The 20,518-nt window shown below is 34.7% G+C and overlaps 1 protein-coding gene across 1 annotated transcript in view; it reads left to right on the forward strand.

The window, feature by feature from the left end:
* LPGAT1 (lysophosphatidylglycerol acyltransferase 1) overlaps positions 1-20,518 on the forward strand; it is an 80,960-nt gene that overhangs the window by 30,011 nt on the left and 30,431 nt on the right. Inside the window, 4 exon segments of the mRNA XM_077902194.1 lie at positions 4,939-5,057; positions 9,522-9,617; positions 12,979-13,252; positions 16,707-16,833. Coding sequence (XP_077758320.1) covers positions 4,939-5,057; positions 9,522-9,617; positions 12,979-13,252; positions 16,707-16,833 — 616 coding nt within the window.

Consider the following 20,518-nt stretch of genomic DNA (forward strand, 5'->3'; position numbering starts at 1 on the left):
GTAAGAACTGGCAGGTATCCATAGCTTCTGTTCTTTAACATGCAGATAATCTTATTCCTTAGTTAAAATATTGACTCCATTATTATACTTCTAGGTCCTGGGATAGCAAGGTATGAGCTGAGGAAGATAGCTACTTCATACATAAAATAAATGCTTTTTCTCTACAAGCATTTTTCTTTAAAGATTTTATTTATTTATTCATGAGAATACACAGAGAGGAGGGAGAGAGGCAGAGACACAGGCAGAGGGAGAAGCAGGCTCCATGCAGGGAGCCTGACCTGGGACTCGATCCTGGGTCTCCAGCATCAGGCCCTGGGCTATAGGCGGCGCTAAACCACTGAGCCACCAGGGCTACCCTCTACAAGCATTTTTATCTTGATTTGTTTGCTGAATGACTTTCTAACACTGGTCTTTGAAGTATGTAGTGGTATGATAAAAGTATGATAAAAGAATACCATAAATATTGGAAACTGAATTTATTGGAAAAAAATTTAGATTTTACAAAATTCAACTTAACTTTATTGCTACATCAGGATAATTTTTTAATAAGAATTTGATTGAGCTGCCTTCACTTGTTTGATTTAGTATACCATGTGAGTCTTAGTAAATTGACATTTAGTTTGAAAATAAATTTTGGCTAAGTTATGGCTGAGAGATAAAGTATGTTAGATTTAATCTTGAAAGGATTATAGAAATGAACATTGAGAACCATTTATGATATGTAACATTAGATGTCTGTTAAAATGTTCTAGATGTTTAAAAACAGTGCCATTCTTTTGCATATTTGATCAGAAAAAAACTATAATTTGAGAGTATGGAATAGAATGGGAAAGAGAGAAAAAGGATGGGAAGAGTTGAGGTGGGTGAGGTATATTAGCTTCAGGGGCTACGATAATATAACAGAGGACCACAAACTGGTGGCTTCAAATAATAGAAATTTATTCTCACTGCCCTGAAGGTTTGAAGTCCAAAATCAAGATGTCAGCATGGACATGCTATCTTTGAAAGCTCTAGGGGAGTATCCTTCCTTGCCTCTTGCTGTTTCTGGTAATTGTCCTCAGTCCTTGACTTGTAGATCTGTCACCCCAGTCTACCTCTGTTGTCATGTAGGTTTCTCTCTATGTATCTCTCTGTCCACTTTTCCCTCTTGTAAAGGGACACCAGTCATATTGGACTTAGATTTAGGGCCCACCCTAATCCAGTATGATCTCATCTTAAACTGATTATTTCTGCAGAGACCCTGTTTTCAAATAAGGTCCCATTTACAGATTTTAGATGGATGAAAATTTGGTGGGGGGGACACCCATTAGAACCCATTTCAGAGGATTCTAAATTCAATATATGAGATTTAAGCCAACACACTAGAATTATCTACTTTATATAAAGCAAACAGGTAGGATACATTTATGTAAAAAAACTTTTTATTTGCAGTTGTATTCACTTACATGTTTTCCCATCGCATAGACTTAGGTATCTAGCATTTTCCATTAATGTGGCAGAAATTACATTAAGGAAATATTAGGTTATGAAACTTATGTTTATATAGATGTGGAGCCAGAAGACTTTCCATGTTACCTCTTAATAGCTCAATATTTATAGAACCAAGATAGACTTTTCTTGAGCATCTTAACTGCTATTAGAATAATACATTTGTTCTTTTTATTTTATATTCACAACACCTAATAGTGCCTGATGCTGATTTATTGAATGAGGAATGAATTAAAGTGTGTGTGTGTGTGTGTGTGTGTGTGTGTGTGTGTGTGTCTGTCTGTCTGTTGAAGGGTTGTCAGCAGAGGCATGATGGGGGAATTTTTATTTAGCAAATATATTCCTCTCCCTCCTTTATATTTTATTTTTTGAGTGTGTTTATATGCATGTAAGCAGGATGGGGGGAAGGTCAGAAGGAGAGGGAAGGAGAGCATCTTAAGCAAGCTATATGCCCAGCACAAGCCCAACATGGGGCTCAATCTCATGACCCTGAAATCTTGATCTGAGCCAAAATCGAGAGTTGGATGCTTAACCAACTGAGCTACCCAGACACTCCTCCCACCATCCTTTTTAAAACCCAACTAATGGCTTTCCTGATACACTGTTCTGCATTTTGCTGTTATTACTTATAGTATATCATTTCATAATAGTATATAAATGCTATGATTATATAATATTCCTTTACTTATAATTTAGTTTCCCTTTTAAATTTTTAATTGTGATGAAATATACATAGCAAAATTTATCATCTTAACCATTTTTTAAAAGATTTTTTAGGGCAGCCCCGGTGGCGCAGCGGTTTAGTACCGCCTGCAGCCTGGGGTGTGATCCTGGAGACCGGGGATTGAGTCCCGCATTGGGCTCCCTGTGTGGAGCCTGCTTCTCCCTCTGCCTGTGTCTTTGCCTCTCTCTCTCTCTTTGTGTATCTATGAATGAATGAATAAATAAATAAATATTTTTTAAAAAAGATTTTAAAAATATTTATTTTAGAGAGAGCTCACAAGCAGGCGGAGGAGCAAAGGAAGCGGGGGAGAGAGAATCTTGAGCCAACTCCACACAAGTGTGGAGCCACATGATGTGGGCAGGCCTTGATCCCACAACCCATGAGATCCTGACCTCAGCTGAAACCAAAATTGCTCAACTGAGCCATCCAGGCACCCCCATCTTAACTATTTTTAAGTGTACAGTTCAGCATTGTTAAGTATATTCACATTATTGTGTAACCAATCTATAGAACTTTTTCATCTTGCAAGACTGAAGCTCTCTCTGAATTGAACAACACCTTCACATTTCTCCTTCCTGGCAACCATTATTTTTTTCAATTTCTATGAATTTGAGCTAGTCTCCCTTGCTAGTCTCTCTTTCCTCTTTATTTTTTTCTAAGATTTATTTATTTGAGAGAAAGAGAGAGAGCACATGAGAGGGAGGAGGGCCACAGTGAAAGGGAGAGAGAATCTCAAGCAGACTCCAAGCTGAGCATGGAGCCCTATGTGGGGCTCGATCTCAAGACCATGAGATCACAACCCAAGCCAAAACCAAGAGTCAGCTGCTTAACCAACTGCATCACCAAGGCACCCCTTCCTCTTTGTTCTTACAGAGCTGTAGTAACTAGTATTTCATATGTCATTCTGCACATAAATAAATATATCTGTAAGTTGAATTCCTAGAAGTATAATTTCTGAGTAAAAAGCTTTCTGCATTTCTCAGTTTTGATATATATTGCCAAATTGACTTCCCAAACTGTTGTACCAATTCATACTCCCCACAGCAATGTTTGATACAGCAGCTGTTTAAATATGTTTTGGTAGTTAGCTTGTCAGCTGAGCTGAATTAGAACTTGGGGAAGGAAAGGCCACTGGAAGGAAAGTACTGCTGCATTTTTCAAGGATCTGGGCTCTCTCCCAGTATTCTGCCTCTATTTCTTAAGGATTATTTGACATCCTTTTTTTTTTTTTTTTTAAGATTTATTTATTTATTCATGAGAGAGAGAGAGACATAGGCAGAGGGAGAACCAGGCTCTTCGCAGGAGCCCGATGTGGGACTTGGTCCCGGATCCTTGGATAACGACCTGAGCTGAAGACAGCTGCCCAACCACTGAGCCACCCAGGCATCCCTTGACATCCTTTTAATGTAGTTTTATGCTGCATTCAGTTAAAAAAAATTAAAAATTTTCCTATACAATATAAGCTATTTGAGTGTTGGCAATAATATCTGATAGAATGATTGGAATATCTCACTTTGCAAGGAGGTCACATAACTTAATACTGTATGTTTAGCTCAGCTGAAATTTCCTTAGTACAAAATTTTAAGGTCTTTAAAATCAATAAATACATGCCTTGCTTAAGTGAGTTTTAAAAGAAAGAAAAAATTAGATCCCTTTTCTCACATGAACTCCTATGAGGAGTTCCACTAATGTTGGGGTGACAGTGAATGGTGTCTGGAGAAGGAGTGGAGCTGGAAGAGGCAAAGCAGGTGTGCTCCACATCTCCCCATGCCTATTTCATCCAGAATTATTACACACAGGTGGCTTGATTTCTTTTCCTTTAGCATGTGTGAGATGCGTGAATACTAATGCATAATCAGCCTCTCATAATTTATGTCAAACATTTGAGGAACCTTAGAAACTTTGTCTTGTAGAATCCTGATGTTCAGAACTGAGGCTCGATTATATTTTTTTCTGTGAAGTAGATTTACTGTAAAATGAAACATAACTATAAGGGGACACCACTGTTTTCCTTAGAGTGTACATATAGGTTTAGGTCCAATGACTTTTTGTCTAGAGATTTTTAATAAATGTAACATATTTACTAGTTTTCTTATTTTAAAATGAAAATACTTGCATATATTTGTAATGTTTCACATTTTATTATGAAGTAGAATTTGAAGGGCTCTGGAAACCTTGTCCTAATCATGATCAGTATCAATAGTTTGGATTTCATTCCCCAAGATATTTTTCACTGTATCAAATAACATAAATTTTATTCCTTCTCTAAAAAGGTGGAATCATGCTATATGTACTGTTTTGTGATTTGCTTTGTTTCCTTGATAACAAGTCAAGTGTTAGTGTATAGAGAGATACCCTCTATACTTTCAGTGGATTTATACTCTTCCCTTATATTATTACTTTCTTTTCACTCCCTTATTGGTGAACATTTAAGTTCCAATAAACATCCCTTATGCATATATCTTTGCCTATTTGTACAGATGTTTGTACAGGATAAATTCTAAGAAATAGAACTTCTAGATCAAAGGATGACCATTTTACATTTTAATGGGTATTTTGGGGCTTTATAAAATTTTATATCTTGATGTTTAGAGGAAGTAAACTTAGTTGCAACTTTGAGAAGTTTTAGCTAGGTGATGTATCATCATTGATGTACAGCAGTTTTTCTAACATAAGGTTACTGGTAATGTAAACTCTTTAAAGTCATGGCTTTTTTATTCTTACAGTGATGGAATGGGGGGACGATATTAAAGCAGTTTCAAAAGATGAAGCAGTAATGTTGGTGAATCATCAGGCAACAGGAGATGTGTGCACTCTGATGATGTGCCTCCAAGACAAAGGACTGGTAAGCCATCCTGAAGGCAGAGATAGACAGCAGAAGGGAGAGATTAACAAAGAATCAATTCAAGTGTCTTACTATGGTTTAGAACATTAACTTTAATATCTATACTTTTCCTGAAAATTGAGAAAATTTTAAAAAGAAAAATATATACAATTCTAGGTAATTCTAACTATAATTAGAATTCTCATCTATAATTCTAAATATAATTCTAAATCTAGGACAGGGATGTGGAGACTTTCAAAAAAGTAACTGGAAAGTAATGTAAATGATATCTCCATAAAGCTATTTTTTAAAAGATAGATGAGGTAAAAACAGTTAAGATAATCAGATTGAGGGCTGTCTTGAGGTGAAGTGGTGAATCACTGGCTTGAACAATACAGACACAAAAAGCAGTATTGTTTAAGATGAAAGAGGCTAAGTTGGTCAGTGAATTAGGTGATCTTGGGGATGTGTACCCCAAGAAATAAAGGTAAATATTTTGGATTGAAAGAAAAGATATTAGGCCCATTTTATTAAGTGTTGCTAGGTATGTATGAACCATCGTTTTTATATGGCTTATATTGATAACTAAAATCCATCTATCAACTGAGCGGGTATAAAATAAATTCAGTCTTTAGCATTAAAAGAATTGTCACCTTAGAAGTTAAAGAGGTTGCGTTCATAGAAAACTAAATAAATAGAGAGTGTATAAATTAAGGGAGTTAATATTTATCCTAATAGTAAAGAAACAAATGAATAGAGTTTATTAAGTGCTTCATATTCATGGTCAGTGACTGTAATAGAACACCATCCTGTAAAACGCTGTCCTAAAGGATCTAAGAGTTCAGCGCAAGTGGAGGGAAAGTATAATGACCAATACTGAATTGCAAAGTGAAAGTTATTTAGTGGAGGGTGAGCCCCCCATCTACAACAGGTATAGAAAACTTTGTAGAGGGGAGAGGACATAAACTTGGCATAGTTAGAGTGATGAAGCAAGTGCCTTCTTCCTTAGTGAAACAGTATTGGCCAGAGCACCAAGGCAAGACTAGCGTAGTGTGTTTAGGTCCCAGAGATTTTGATGCAGTAGCTCAGGATGGGTAGGAGAGTCAGAAAATGAGGTGAGAGTAAAGGAAAATATGTTTGGTTATTATAGAATCTGTTTATCTGGAAAGCAGAGGCATAATCTTGCTGGAATGTGGAATAAATTCAAACCTTTCTTATATTCAGAATCTTGAACTGTTAAGAGAATATCACTGTATAAATAGGTTTGCACTTATAATAATATTTATTACTTGTGATGTTAAAATTTTGTAATGACTAGTGTATTTGGCTTTTCATCAAAGAGAATCCCCAATTAACATTTTTATTCTTAATGACATGGTAATTATTCTGAGGCCTTACAGTGTCCTTAATTGGTTTTTTAATTTCAAAGAATGATTATAATGGTCAGTATAAATACACCTAACTTTATTATTCTCACCCCAGTTTGTCATGGATAATAACTATATTAACTAGAATAGTAGGTAATCTGAAATTCACTAATTATGCAGACAAAGGAAAATTTGTCTCACTTGTTTGCTTTTGTAGTTTGACTTAGGTTCATTTTTCTGTCCAGAGTAATTTTATTTTTATTTTCAGATTAGTTATACCAAACATTTTTATTATGATCTGATATTAGCAAATAACTTGAAATCTTGAGGAATTTTTTATCTTCTTTCATAAAGGAGTAATTGAGAAATAAAAAGCTGGAAGCATCATAATCTCTCCCTCCTGCCTAGATAAGCATAGGGCAATATTAATTTACACTTACCAATACAAATGTTGACTTGGCTTATGGCATACTCTGTGGGTACATTCAAAAAAAGAAGGCTATGGGGATCCCTGGGTGGCTCAGTGGTTTGGTGCCTGCCTTTGGTTCAGGGCGCGATCCTGGAGTCCTGGGATTGAGTCCTGCGTCGGGCTTCTGGCATGGAGCCTGCTTCTCCCTCTATCTGTGTCTCTGCCTCTCTCTCTCTATGTCTATCATGAATGAATAAATAAAATCTTTAAAAAAACAAAAACAAAAAAAGAAGGCTAATGCTGAATTGTGGGCCAATTAAAAAATGTGTTTAAAAGCAATGTTATTGTAACAAAGCTTTTAAAATTTAGTAGGAGACTTCTTGTACTACCTGTTAATGTCACTCATCCGGATTTCTGTTGGCATTTTGGTAGGACAGCACTGTTGTACTGAACTGTCTTGGGCGTTGCTGTATGTTTTCCATACCTGACTGCTACCCACTAAATGCTGGTAGCACTCCCTAGTCATTGTGACAACCAAAATTATCCCTACAAATTTCTAAACAGGACAACCATTCAGTTTACTATAATTTAGAAGGGTATAAAGGATGGAGTCCTTCATGTAAGCCTCTCTAGATGTTTTCTATATTTAGAACACCCATGCTTCCAGATAAAGAATAATTGATGTGGACTAATTCTGTTCTGAGTGACAGGCCTATGAAACATTGACATTTGAAGAGTTGCTTCAGGCAACTGGTATTTACTGACCTTCATTCGAGGACTATAAAACGAAGAATTAATTGTATTTTCTAAATGTGCTGGTGCCTTTTAAATGGTATCTGTGAATTGAGCCATGCCCTTTTATGGTAAACGATGACAAAACTAAGAATTTTTCTTTCTTTCTTTTTTTTAAAGGTTTTATTTATTTATTTGAGAGAGAGACTGAGCAAGAGTGAGAGCAAGAGAGAGAGAAGAGAGAGAAAGAGCATGAATGGGGGGAGGGTAGAGTGAGCGGGAGAAGCAGACTCCCCACTGAGAAGGGAGTCCAATGCAGGACCCCAGAATCATGACTTGAGCTGAAGGCAGACTTTTAACCAACTAATCCACCCGGGCACCACAAGAATTTTTATTTCTATCAAAAGAACTTTATTAGACATGTAATAAACATTTATTGATTTGTAACATTTCCTCTAAAATAAGGACAGAATTATCCATACAAATTAGGACAGAATTATCCATACAAATCTCAGAAGATAGCTTGGCTATTTTATTGAATTGATTTGTTTTAGATGACCATTCTAATTGAAGAAATAAATCCACTGTAAATGTAAGGTTAAATATAAAAGCTTGTTGCTTTAGCGTTGGTATTTTAAACCCAGAAATCAATAAATTGCCACTAAACTTCATATTGTGTATAAAACTCAAGTATTTTATAGATTGAAACCACTTGTTTTTGGTTTGTTCTTTGGAGCGCTTTTCAGCAAATTCCATTTAGTTCAAATCTCAATCTATTTAAACAAAGTCATTACAAAGCAAAACAAGACTGAAAAATGAGATGTTGGCAATCACTTTATTCTGTATTAGTTGACTTGGGGAATCAGTTCTTTACTGGCCATGTATCTTTATTTTTTTTTCAAAGTGATTTAACATAGGAAAGCTGATGGGATAGGAGTTTTGTAATTGAACTATTTAGTGATGGTGAAAAATTAAGGCAGAAGCTTGAATGTTACATTATTTGTCAGGTTTTATAATGTTTCTGTAAAAGCAGTGTGGGAGTGTCAATGCTAATTTTTTTCCTAATATATAAATTCATATAATTTGGTGCTTTGAGTTGAAGTTTTACATATATTATTCCCTTAGAAACCAAAGTAGAGCTCTATTGCATTCTTGATTGAGACTGTAGCTTTTAATGAATTTATTTAAAGATTATAACAAGGAATGCCATTTCTTCAGCAGAGAGGAACAGTTAACTAGTTTATTAATTAGACCCCTGTTTACACTTATATTTAATTTTGAAATTTGTTTGAAATAAAGTCATTTGCTCTTAATATGAGTATTGACTCTTATCAGCAAAGGATATTTCTATGCTTAAGAACTGAGATGCTATAATATTTTTGTGCTGATAAAGAGTATAGCCTTGCATAAACTAACAAATATTCTTTTTAACAGTAGAATGTATAAATCATTATATGACATGAATTTTGAATGTTCTTTTATTTTGGACATTTTAGTACTTTTATAAAATTTTATAATTTTACATTTATACATTCATAATTTATAACTTAAAATTTTAGCCATTTAGATAAAGTCATATTTTATAAAGCTTTAGTGCTTATTAATTAAACTTATAACCCTTATTTTGATGACTTCATTTTATTGTTTCAAAATAATTTTACAAGTTAAATAAGAATTATCAGAGACTTTGTTTATGGTAGAACAAATTTGAAATCATGAAGTCCAAACTTAAGAAGTTAATTCAGCTTTATTTGTTAGGTAGTAATATGTGTATATACATGGACCTGGGATCTCAAGACTTGGAATCAGGACTATTATTTTTCTTGGAGACTTTGTTCCTTAATTGTAGAAATGAACACTAGATTTAAGATATTAGGTTAATTAAGAGTATATGCTTGGATGATTATATTTAAAATTTAGAGAGCTGGCTGCACTGTGGCAGGTTTCTTCTATTTAACGTGTAATTATTTCTTTTAGGTTGTTGCACAAATGATGTGGTTGATGGATCATATTTTTAAGTACACAAACTTTGGAATTGTTTCTCTAATTCATGGAGACTTCTTTATAAGACAGGTGAGTAATGAGCATTCCCTTTTTCACAATGATAGCCTGATCAGAATGATTCTTTATTGCAAACATAGGCATACCCAAACCAATTACATTAGATAGAGTGGGCTCTAGTATGTCAGGGGGCTCTTCCTCTGAATCTTTGTTCTCTGAAACATTTATTTTGATCTGATTTTGAATATGCTCAAGCCGTAAAATGGTGACATTCCAAATATTCTAATCTCTACCTTTCTCCTCACATCTAAACAGTGCAATGTTTAGTAAAGATTTATCAAGCCCCAGCCACAGTCTCAGCTCTTCTGCTTCTTAGCTTTGTGAATCAGGCAAGTTATTTAAGTTCTCAAGTTTCCTCATTTTTCAGATGAAAATAGTAGGTATTGCCCTCATAGGGTGGTTGTGGGAGTTAAATGAAGTAATACAGTAATACACTCAGAACAGTGCCTGCTCCCTTTGTCATCATTTTTATCAGGATTATCACTATCATCATCTGTGTTTTCACAATTATTTTTATTGACAAGTCACTATTATATGATAGAGAAAGTATCTAAAACCAGTAGGTAGATAAAAAAATATTTTGGAAATTCATTGTAGGAAAAGTGAATTCATCAGTTTTTATGAATTCAGAAAAACTTTAGAGAAGATGATGATATTAGGCACAAATCTAAAGAGTAACAGTGAGTTTGATAGAGGAAGATATATTGAAAATGAGTCCCAAGCATCAGGTATAAGTTTAGTTAGTATAGAAGAAAAAATCATACCCTCTTATCATCTCAGCACTACATTATGGTATTTATTTCCCTTGTATACTACTAGTATCACATGCTTTGTTTTCTCAAAAATTGAAATATATAAGAGTTTTTATGTATAGTAATGCCACATTTATCTGGTATTCATATATTTAGCAGCTTTAGCCTTGCACATAATAAGTACTTCATGAATAACTGATGAATCTGATTAAGCCTCATCAGAGAACCACAAATTCAGAAATAGGCTGGAAGTGTGTAAACTTCTAAGGGGACTATAGGTGTCACAAAACACAAATGCTTTACTCTAGACACTTTTATATACAGAACATTTGGTTTTTCACATGCTATGCAATGATCTAGTTTCTTCTGGAAACACTTTTGGTTCTTCTGAGCAGAAAGATGAATGAAAGCATTTCACTGGAACCTCAGGAGGAAGCAGCAATGGGGATTGGCCAAAAGCTTGAGACAGAATAAGCAGTGATTAGAACAACTTAACAAGGGAAACTAGCCTAATATTTAGAGTACCACGAGGGAAAGAAGCAGAAGCAACCATTGAAGCTTAGCAGTCTAGGTGAATACAGAGCCCTTTCCATCATGAGAGTGAGGAAATTATCACGGTTATACTGTAGACCCTGTTGATAATCCCAGGCTTCATTAGATTATACTAAATGGTCAGTGTACTTTGAGGATATAAAAGTGAAAATAGGGATCCCTGGGTGGCGCAGCGGTTTGGCGCCTGCCTTTGACCCAGGGCGCGATCCTGGAGACCCGGGATCGAATCCCACGTCGGGCTCCCGGTGCATGGAGCCTGCTTCTCCCTCTGCCTGTGTCTCTGCCTCTCTCTCTCTCTCTCTCTCTCTCTGTGACTATCATAAATAAATAAATAAATAAATTAATTAATTAATTAATTTAAAAAAAAAAGTGAAAATAATGTACTCCAAAGCATTTTCCTTTATATTACAATGTAAAGTTTTACATACTTAAGGATTGTATTTCAAATTTATCAGAGATACTGCAAGTTCATTTCTAAAGAGCAACATTTTCTCCCCTCGCACCCGCCCCCACCAATAGATAGTAATAAAAGTCTGTAGCATGGAGGGAGGGGAGAAAGAAAAAGTATTATTGGTAAAGAAAGTCTCTTGGATTTTACTAATAGATGTTTCCAAGAATATTAAGAATATTTTACGTGCAGTCTTGGGAACTTAATAAAGTTGAATCATGATCATTCAATTCAGTAAAATAAGAAAATGTCTTACCTGTTTTGCCTTTGAAGTAATTTAAAGTCTGTAAGCATACACGTTATTTTGGGGCCTTCTTTAATAGTGTTGGCTGGAAAATTATTAGTGAATTAACCATACTGAAAGGAAGAACTCTTGTAATATTTGTCTGTGGGTTTTGGGCTTTCCTACAAATTTTTCTGGATTCCTCTTTGAAGTCTCATAAGCCATCCTCTTTCTTCTCTTTCCCTCATGCTAAGGTCCAGTCCATTAGAACGCCCTGTTTGCTCTTTTAAACTTTTTCCTGAACATATCCACTTCTCATTAATACACCGTAGTCAAATCTCATCACACCCCCTTGCCAGTACTACTACAATAGTCTTCAGGCTTATCTCTTGGAGTCTTTCTGTCCCTGGAGCCAGCAGTTTTTTTGTTTTTTTTTTTAATGTAAATAAGATCATAACCCTCCCTTGTTCAAAATCACCCATTGACTTCTCATCCTAAACTATTTACCAAACTCAAGGCCCTTCTCTGTCCTCACCTCTCTCTGCAGTTCCTCTCCTACCACACTATCTTACTCACTCATCACACATCAGCTACACATCAGCTACGTGGGCCTTGGCAATGCTCTTTGAACATGCAGCACTTGTTCCCACCTCAGGGCCTTTGTCCTTCTTGTTCTTGGCACCCGGCGTCCTCTGCCTCTCCTCTCCACTTGACTGGTTCCCTCACATTACCAGCCCATTTGCTCCAACTTCACCTCCTTGGAGCTGTTTTCCCTGACCTTGTTGACCTTCTCTATCCTCTTACTCTGTTTCTTCCTAACACATCACCAGCTGAATTTATACATTTTAGTTTTCTATCTTTTCCACTCAAGTAAGCTCCATGAGGGTTTTACTTACTTACTTCTCTATCTCCAGTGTGTAGGATGACACCTGCCACGTAGTAGGCACTCAGTAAATAGTCACTAAGCTGATGAATGAGTGAACTCTTCAGGGGCATTTAGAGTACTTTTTTTGCCTCTAGAGTGCTAATGCAATGTAAGTGTTAATCACTTCTTTTTACCACCGTGGTCAAACGGGGAAGTAAGTGGGGGAAAATCACTCTTCTAATCTAGAAGAAATGTGTGGGAAATATCAGAAAGGGAGACAGAACGTAAAGACTGCTAACTCTGGGAAACGAGCTGGGGGTGTTGGAAGGGGAGGAGGGCGGGGGATGGGAGTGAATGGGTGACAGGCACTGGGGGTTATTCTGTATGTTAGTAAATTGAACACCAATAAAAAAAAATAAATAAAATAGGAAAAGGCAAAAAAAAAAAAAAAGAAGCTGTTATTACTGTTTAATTTGATGGAGTTTTAATTTCAAATGTACCTATACTTATTATGTGTGTGTCTGCCTCCTTAGGGAAAATCTCATCGTGACCAGCAGCTGCTGCTTCTTAAAAAGCACCTAGAAAATAATTACAGGAGCAGAGATCGAAAATGGATTGTTTTGTTTCCAGAAGGGGGCTTCCTCAGGAAGAGACGAGAAACAAGTCAAGCGTATGCCAAGAAAAATAACTTGCCATTTCTTACACATGTCACTCTGCCAAGGATTGGGGCAACAAACATTATCTTGAGTGCACTTGTAGCACGACAGGAAAATGGAAGTCCAGCAGGAGGAGATGCTAAAGAATTAGGTATGATGGTTTTTAGCACTTTTTCTTTTGTTGGAGTTCAGGGATTATCTGAAGTCCCAGAAGATAACATTGTTGTTCTCTTCTATATTTATAATTTTTGTCAAATAGAAGTAATACTCAGGGAGAAGATGCAAATTTAATTTTTTATTGTTTTTATTTACAGAAGATAGTTCATGCTTACAATAATTTATTCAAATGATATAAAATGCATAAAGTCAAAGATATCGTTCTCTTACCCCAACTCCCATACTCCTGGCCATTCCCACTGCTGCAGTAAACATTCCTTATAAATATCTTATTATATATTTGTGGAAATATAGTCTCTAGTATAGATTCCTAGAAGTGGAATTGCTAGGTTAAAGGTACAGGAATAGAAATCACTAATTTGAAAAACGAATTAGAGATATCAAATAGAAATTGTAATAATGTATATTTTTTCATTTATCAAATTTAGAAAGTTTTTTTGGTTTGTTTTTGATACAGAATATGAACTTAGTGTAGTTTGATGGTGTTTATTAAGATCCTTAAAGTGTTGATAAATGACTCCATTATTCCACTACAAATAATACCAAAAGGAAATAATCTAGCATACTGGCAAAGAAGGTTATTATGGCTTGCTTTCTTTCTTCTTTCTTTCTTTCTTTCTTTCTTTCTTTCTTTCTTTCTTTCTTTTCTATTTATCACAGCATTAATTTTAATAGCAAAAAATTGGAAATAGAAGAGAGAACAGACAAGTAATTATCAAATATCCATCCAACGCAGTATAACACAGCCATTACAGATGATTTTTATAGAGTTTTTCTGGCTTTGGAAGGAGCCTGTCCTCTATCATGTTAATGAAGTGGGAGGAACATACAACTCTTGTGAAACCATTGTGATCTCAAATATGTCAACAATAAGCAATGAAAAATGAGTGAAAGGAAAGATTCCAAATGTTAGCAGTGATTGCCTCTCTGACTTGTAACATTATGGGTGATCTCCCTTCATTTCTGAATAGTTTACTGATTTTTTTTTTTTTAATAATGAGTATGTATAACTTTTATGGCCAGCAAACCATACCCAAAGATACAACTGTTTTGGAGATAGCCTGATGAACTGTGAAGGTTTGCAGAAGAATTTGTGCCAACAGTGTGAAGACTGTTTTATTTTTTTATTTTATTTAATTTAAATGTTTAAAGATTTTATTTATTTATTCATGAGAGACACAGAGAGAGAGAGAGAGAGAGAGGCAGAGACACAGGCAGAGGGAGAAGCAGGCTCCATGCAGGGAGCCCGACGCGAGACTCGATCCCAGGTCTCCAGGATCACGCCCTGGGCCGAAGGCAGCACTAAACTGCTGAGCCACCCGGGATGCCCAAGACTGTTTTAATAAACAAGTTTATCCAAGACACTATGAAACCTAGTGATAAATGATAAATTAAAAAACTAAAAGAAATACACTAGGCCTGTTTCCTAGTAATATTTTGCAATTTAAGAAAAATTTAGGGGTGCCTGGGTAGCTCAGTTGGTGAAACATCTGCCTTTGGCTGGAGTCATGGTCCCTAGGGCCTGGGATCTAGCCTCCCAGTGGGCTCCCTGCTCCCTGGGGAGTCTGCTTTTCCCTCTGCCCCTCCCTGTGCTTGTGCTCCTTCTCCCTCTCCCTCTCTCTCTCTCTCTCTTTCTCTCAAATAAATAAATCTTTTAAAAAAATAAGAAAATGCTCTTTAGAAAAAATAAAAATGGAAATGATTTGCCCTCAGAAATTTATGTTTTTAATGATGGTTAGGACCAGACATAGAGATAATGCCTATAAGACTGCACTGAGTTTTCATTTGTTTTTTTTTTTTTTTTAAGCAGTTGCTTGGCAGTCAGCTCTCTTAATCTTTCATCGTCTATTAAAAAGACAAATTGAAAGAGTCTTTTAATAGAAAAGGAAAGTTCAGAATAGCTTCAGACAGACAGGGTGGCAATGTCAGCCAAGCCAAAGCTTGAAGGCAAAGGTCTTCCAAATAGGATTAGTTGCACTAATAAAGACTGCTGTTTTTTAAATAGTTTTGCCCAGTCAATAATACCCTGTGGTGTTCTAGATCACAAGGGTAGGGGCTATTGTCATACTGATCCCACAATCATGAAGAAAATGTTTTTTCTCTTGGAGAGAAACAATTTCTTTTTATAATGAAAATCAAATAGCTTATTATTTATCTTACCTTGGTTAAAATTTTATTCTAGCTAAAATAGGAATGGGAAAAATTATAAGAAATTCTAGAAAGTTATATACTCCAAAACTAGTTTTACTTTTACCATTTTCTTCTGTGTTTTGATATTTTGTGTTTTATTTTCTCTAATGTTAATATTTACTTTTTAGTGTTTTGCTCCATATAAATAGAGAACATGTCTTCATGTCTGTTTTAATATATGATCCAAAAAATAATAATAATAATAACGATATGATCCAAATACTAAACATTTTAGCATGTACATCACTGATAGCTTGTTAAAATGTGTTTCTTTACTTAAACTCTGTTCCTTTAACAATAAGTTATTTAAACATTACTATTTTCTTAACCTATTTTTATGGTATTTTGTCCCCTTCAGAATATTGTTTAAATTTTTTTAAAGCTTAAAGTCACCTTCTAGTGATTTGATATACAAAAATAAAATATCATTGATTCTTAGTACACATTTGACTTATGTTTGAGAGTAAGTTTCATTTTTTTAGAGCTCTCTTAAATACCAAATAAAGGACAGACTATCACCCAAGTCCGGCTATCTGCATTCTCTGGGAGGATTCCCCTCTCACCTCTTGCTCAGCTTTGTACTCCATGCTGGGAATAAAAGCAGTGTGCCAAACAACCAAAGCAAACAGAACATTCCCACCCCCTCTCACTACAATGTTACCTGTTGTACCTACCAAAGAGTGGACAGTTTTACTGCTTTATTTGCATAGAACTCTTACTAAAATGGGAGTTTTTAAAATTTGTGTTAAATAAGAACAGCAGCTGACAATCATGTATCAATAAAATGCTTAATTTGGGGCCTATTCCAAGTATTTATTAATGTCTTCCAAGTATCACAAATCTTGGTGTTTAGATTGTATTTGGTGAATGGACTTGTTTTATTTTGAGGTCTGTTTTTTTACTTTTGTGGCTTGATACTTTAGCTTCTGACTTTTTCATAAGTCAGTTTTTATGAGTGATAAAATATAAATTAGACCTTGATAGTGCATCCTTATTGAATGCTTGAATGTGCATGTCCAGTAATTAATAGTGCTCTGTTATTTGTTCATTTGTTTGAGATTCAGCCATTTCATATAGGAAATGCTTGGTATCATCTTAAGTGTATTATGTGAAACAGTAACATCAAAGTTCATCATATTTTCATAAAGCAAAAGATACATCAACATGCTTTATACTATATTATTTTAAATAATATAAAAATTGATCCAATTTTAAGTTGTTCTTTGCTTTGTCCTCAGAGAGCAAATCTAAAGGTCTCCAGTGGATAATAGATACAACTATAGCTTATCCCAAAGCTGAACCCATAGATATTCAAACCTGGATCCTTGGGTACAGGAAACCAACAGTCACACATGTACATTACAGGTAAGAATTTTGTGTTAGTACTCAGCATATATCCAACATAAAAGTACTATCTCAAGACAGTGTTTTAGTATTACATTTTTAATTATTAGTGAAAATAGTTGGCTCAATATCATTCTTAATGCTGACTTTTTTTAAAAATTTTTTTAATTTATTTATGATGGTCACAGAGAGAGAGAGAGAGAGAGAGGCAGAGACACAGGCAGAGGGAGAAGCAGGCTCCATGCACCGGGAGCCTGATGTGGGATTTGATCCCGGGTCTCCAGGATCGCGCCCCGGGCCAAAGGCAGGCGCCAAACCGCTGCGCCACCCAGGGATCCCTTAATGCTGACTTTTTAATATGAAAATACATTTGAAGTATTTATTTCACTGGGTGATAAAAGTCTCTATAAATGCATTCTGGTGGCACTATGATTACTTGATTGCCTGAAACTCTGAGCAAAAGTAATTAGAGGCAAACATCAAGCATAAATGTATACTCATTTGGGCTAAGTAGATTTATGTTAATAGAAATGGGGATTTGTTTTTAAATCACTACATCACATAAGACTTCTTTAAATGATTAAATTGGAAATTTAGCTAAAACTTATACTTTACAATTTTTAATGTTTTAATATTTAACATTTTAACATGTCATTTGCATAAACAGCAAAAACATTTATTGAATATTCTGCACCAGCTTCTTGAGATTTTTTTAATGTAGATTGCTTTTTTGAAAGCTATTTGTATTAAAGCATGATGCTGATGAGGCCTGCATAGATGTGACCACTTTATAAGCCATTTATCTTTACTCAATTTTCTGGTCAAAGATCTCACCCATGGCAACCAAGTTACAAAGTGAGTAGTTGGTACCCCAGAAGATCACAATTGCCACAAAAGCCCTCATTCATTATAAGAGGAAAACTACTCAAATTACATACTCATTAAAAGTAAATAGGTACATGTTTTCATATGTATAAGCCATCATAGTTTTACAAATAGAAGTACAAAGTTGGAATAATTTGAAACTAAAATTTTAAAACTTAAATGTTGCAATTTGGGTTTTTGGTATGTAAGAGATGACCATAAAATTACAGTTGATTTTACTGTGTGACTTAAATTGCCAAATTGTGAAGTTCATGTGTAAGATCAGAAAGCAATTCTTGGTAACCTTCCTGACTCCATTCCATGTATGTCGTCCTGAGCACTGTATATAATGCAGTGTGTTAGACCTTGAATTTCTCCAGGAAGTTTGATTTTCATATATATGAAACTTATCTAGCCTTCAGTAAATTATTAAATTGTAGTCTATAAATGAAACTCAATTCTGGTGCCCAAACCCAAATTACATGACTCTTATGTATATGTTTTGGACACATGTAGATTGTACGTACATTGGATATATGTAGATCTTCCTAACACATCGTACCCTGAACTGAGGCAAGGAAGAAAACATTAATTATATAAGCACACTATTATAGTTGACTCTGCTTTCTTTTTTAACCAATAAAAAGAAAATTTTAGTTTATAGATTAAAAAAATGAATGGAATCATAAGAGATCTAAGGAACTGAAGAAATGTCCATTTTTCACAAAATTATTTTAATAAAAGTTTAATGTACTTAAATTCACTTGAAGCAGAGGTTCTTAACTTGCATAGACCTGAGAATTTTTTTTTTGCCTTCAAAATTAGATATTACTTTAATTTAAAATAATTTTTTTTATTTGAGCATAGTGGACACAGTGTTACGTTAGCTTCAGGTGTACAACATAGTGATTCAGTTTCTCCATACATTATGCTCACCACAAGTATAGCTATTACCTAACTTCTGAGAATTTTTTAACTTAGTGTCTGTGCAAAGTGTTTCGTATGTCTGCAGTTTTCTGCAGAGTAGTTTCACAGCTTTCGATCTAGTCTCAAAATAGATTAAGGATTTTAAAAAGATTAAGGATTCCTAATTTAGAGATAAAAACCAAATAGTAGATAAAATGCAGAATGGTTAGCTTGATACGGAAAAATACTTCTATTGCTAAAATTGAAGCTTCTCAGAGATATATTTGATTATAAAAACTTTATTATCAGACATAGAAATAATAAGGAAAATTCTAAAATATTAGATTGGCAGAGATTAAATCATGATATAGAATCATATCCTAAAATATTATAGTACACATTTTGCCCAGTTATTTGTTTATATATGCATATTCACACACACAAACATACACATCCTAGGAGTCTTAGAACAGGTAGATAAACTGTTTACAGAAATTTAATAAAAAGAGTTTATTGTCTAACCAATGTTAGGAAAAGGGAAGGACTTTTGTTCAGATCGAAAAAGGAGGGGAAATTAAAGGGGCCAGAGAGAGAGATGTTTTGGCATCAGGATCCCTTTGAGGGTTTGCAAGAACCTCGTGAGAAAGGGATGTGGGCTGTGTACGTGACAGCTCTCAGGGATGAATCTCTTATCACCCACAGGTTGACTAGGTTGCCTCCCATATTGTTTTAGTCCATCTGGATACCCTGGGAAATAGGGGAAAAAAGGATTGTATTTTGGTTTGGTTGGCGTTTTGAGGGCCTTCCCTCCACCTCTAGTTTTCTCAATTCCAAAATAAAATTTATTGCTTATCTTGGATTTTTCCTGGTAGGAATAACACCATTGAAGTTAAAATAAATTTAAACAAAAATGGTATTCCTTACCCATTTTTTTTCTGTTCTCAGAGAGATTGGTTTTTGTTCAAACTCTCCAGTTGTTTGGTTATATTTTTAAAATTTTAAACAAGGATGATATGTTTTCAATTAGAATAAGAGATTTAAAATGCAACATTGAAAATCATATATATACAAATGTGAATAATATAAATAACTGAGGTTAAATCTCTTTCAATGTGGGGATGCTGACAAGAAAAACTAAACAGCTTTGACTGGTTAGAGCAGGGAATAGGTGCTCCGAGAGAAGGGAAAAGGTGCTTTTGCTTAATGTTGCCTTGCTTATCTTCATCCATAGGCAGATTTTTAAAAATAATTAATGAATGTATGTTTTTTCCTGCAATTAAGCATAATTTATCCAGGACCTTTCTATTTAGCCATATAGTACAAGCCAATTTTATTTCATACTATGTAGAAAGTATTTTTCTTTTGAGCCCCACTGGCTTTTTTTTTTTTTTAAGCACCCCCTCATTCTTAGAGAATTTAGTGTGAAATGATTACTTGGTGATTATGGTGTAGCTGGGCAAGTTGGTACTGTTGCTAGTTTTTTTTTTTTTTTAGTATAATCTAGAGAAGTATACATGTGAAAGTCAAAAATTAATTATGCTTTCTGCTCAGTATTTATCAGATCCCACTTAGAATACTGCATGTATTTTAAATTCTCTATTTTAAAAGACATAAAACAGCTAGTAGAAGCCTATGAAAATACCTAATATATATATAAATCCTAGAACACTAGTACCACTTAAAAGACTATTTGAGATCAAATCAAAGCAAATTTGGAGATGATAATAATTAAATGATGCAATTCTAAGGGAAATTCCAAGTTGAAAATATAAATAGGTTAAGGAAAAATTTAAGTCTCTATGTATGAAGTACTTTGATCATATTTTAGGTAAATTTCATGGAGGGCAGTAACTGTCCTTTCCTGTGTGATGCATCTGTGCCTCTGGGTGGCTAAGAGTGCTCTTAGAACACTGTAACATTCTTGACCATCAGAATG

This window comes from Canis aureus, chromosome 6, assembly GCF_053574225.1.
Source record: "Canis aureus isolate CA01 chromosome 6, VMU_Caureus_v.1.0, whole genome shotgun sequence".
In the NCBI taxonomy this organism is placed as follows: Eukaryota; Metazoa; Chordata; class Mammalia; order Carnivora; family Canidae; genus Canis; species Canis aureus.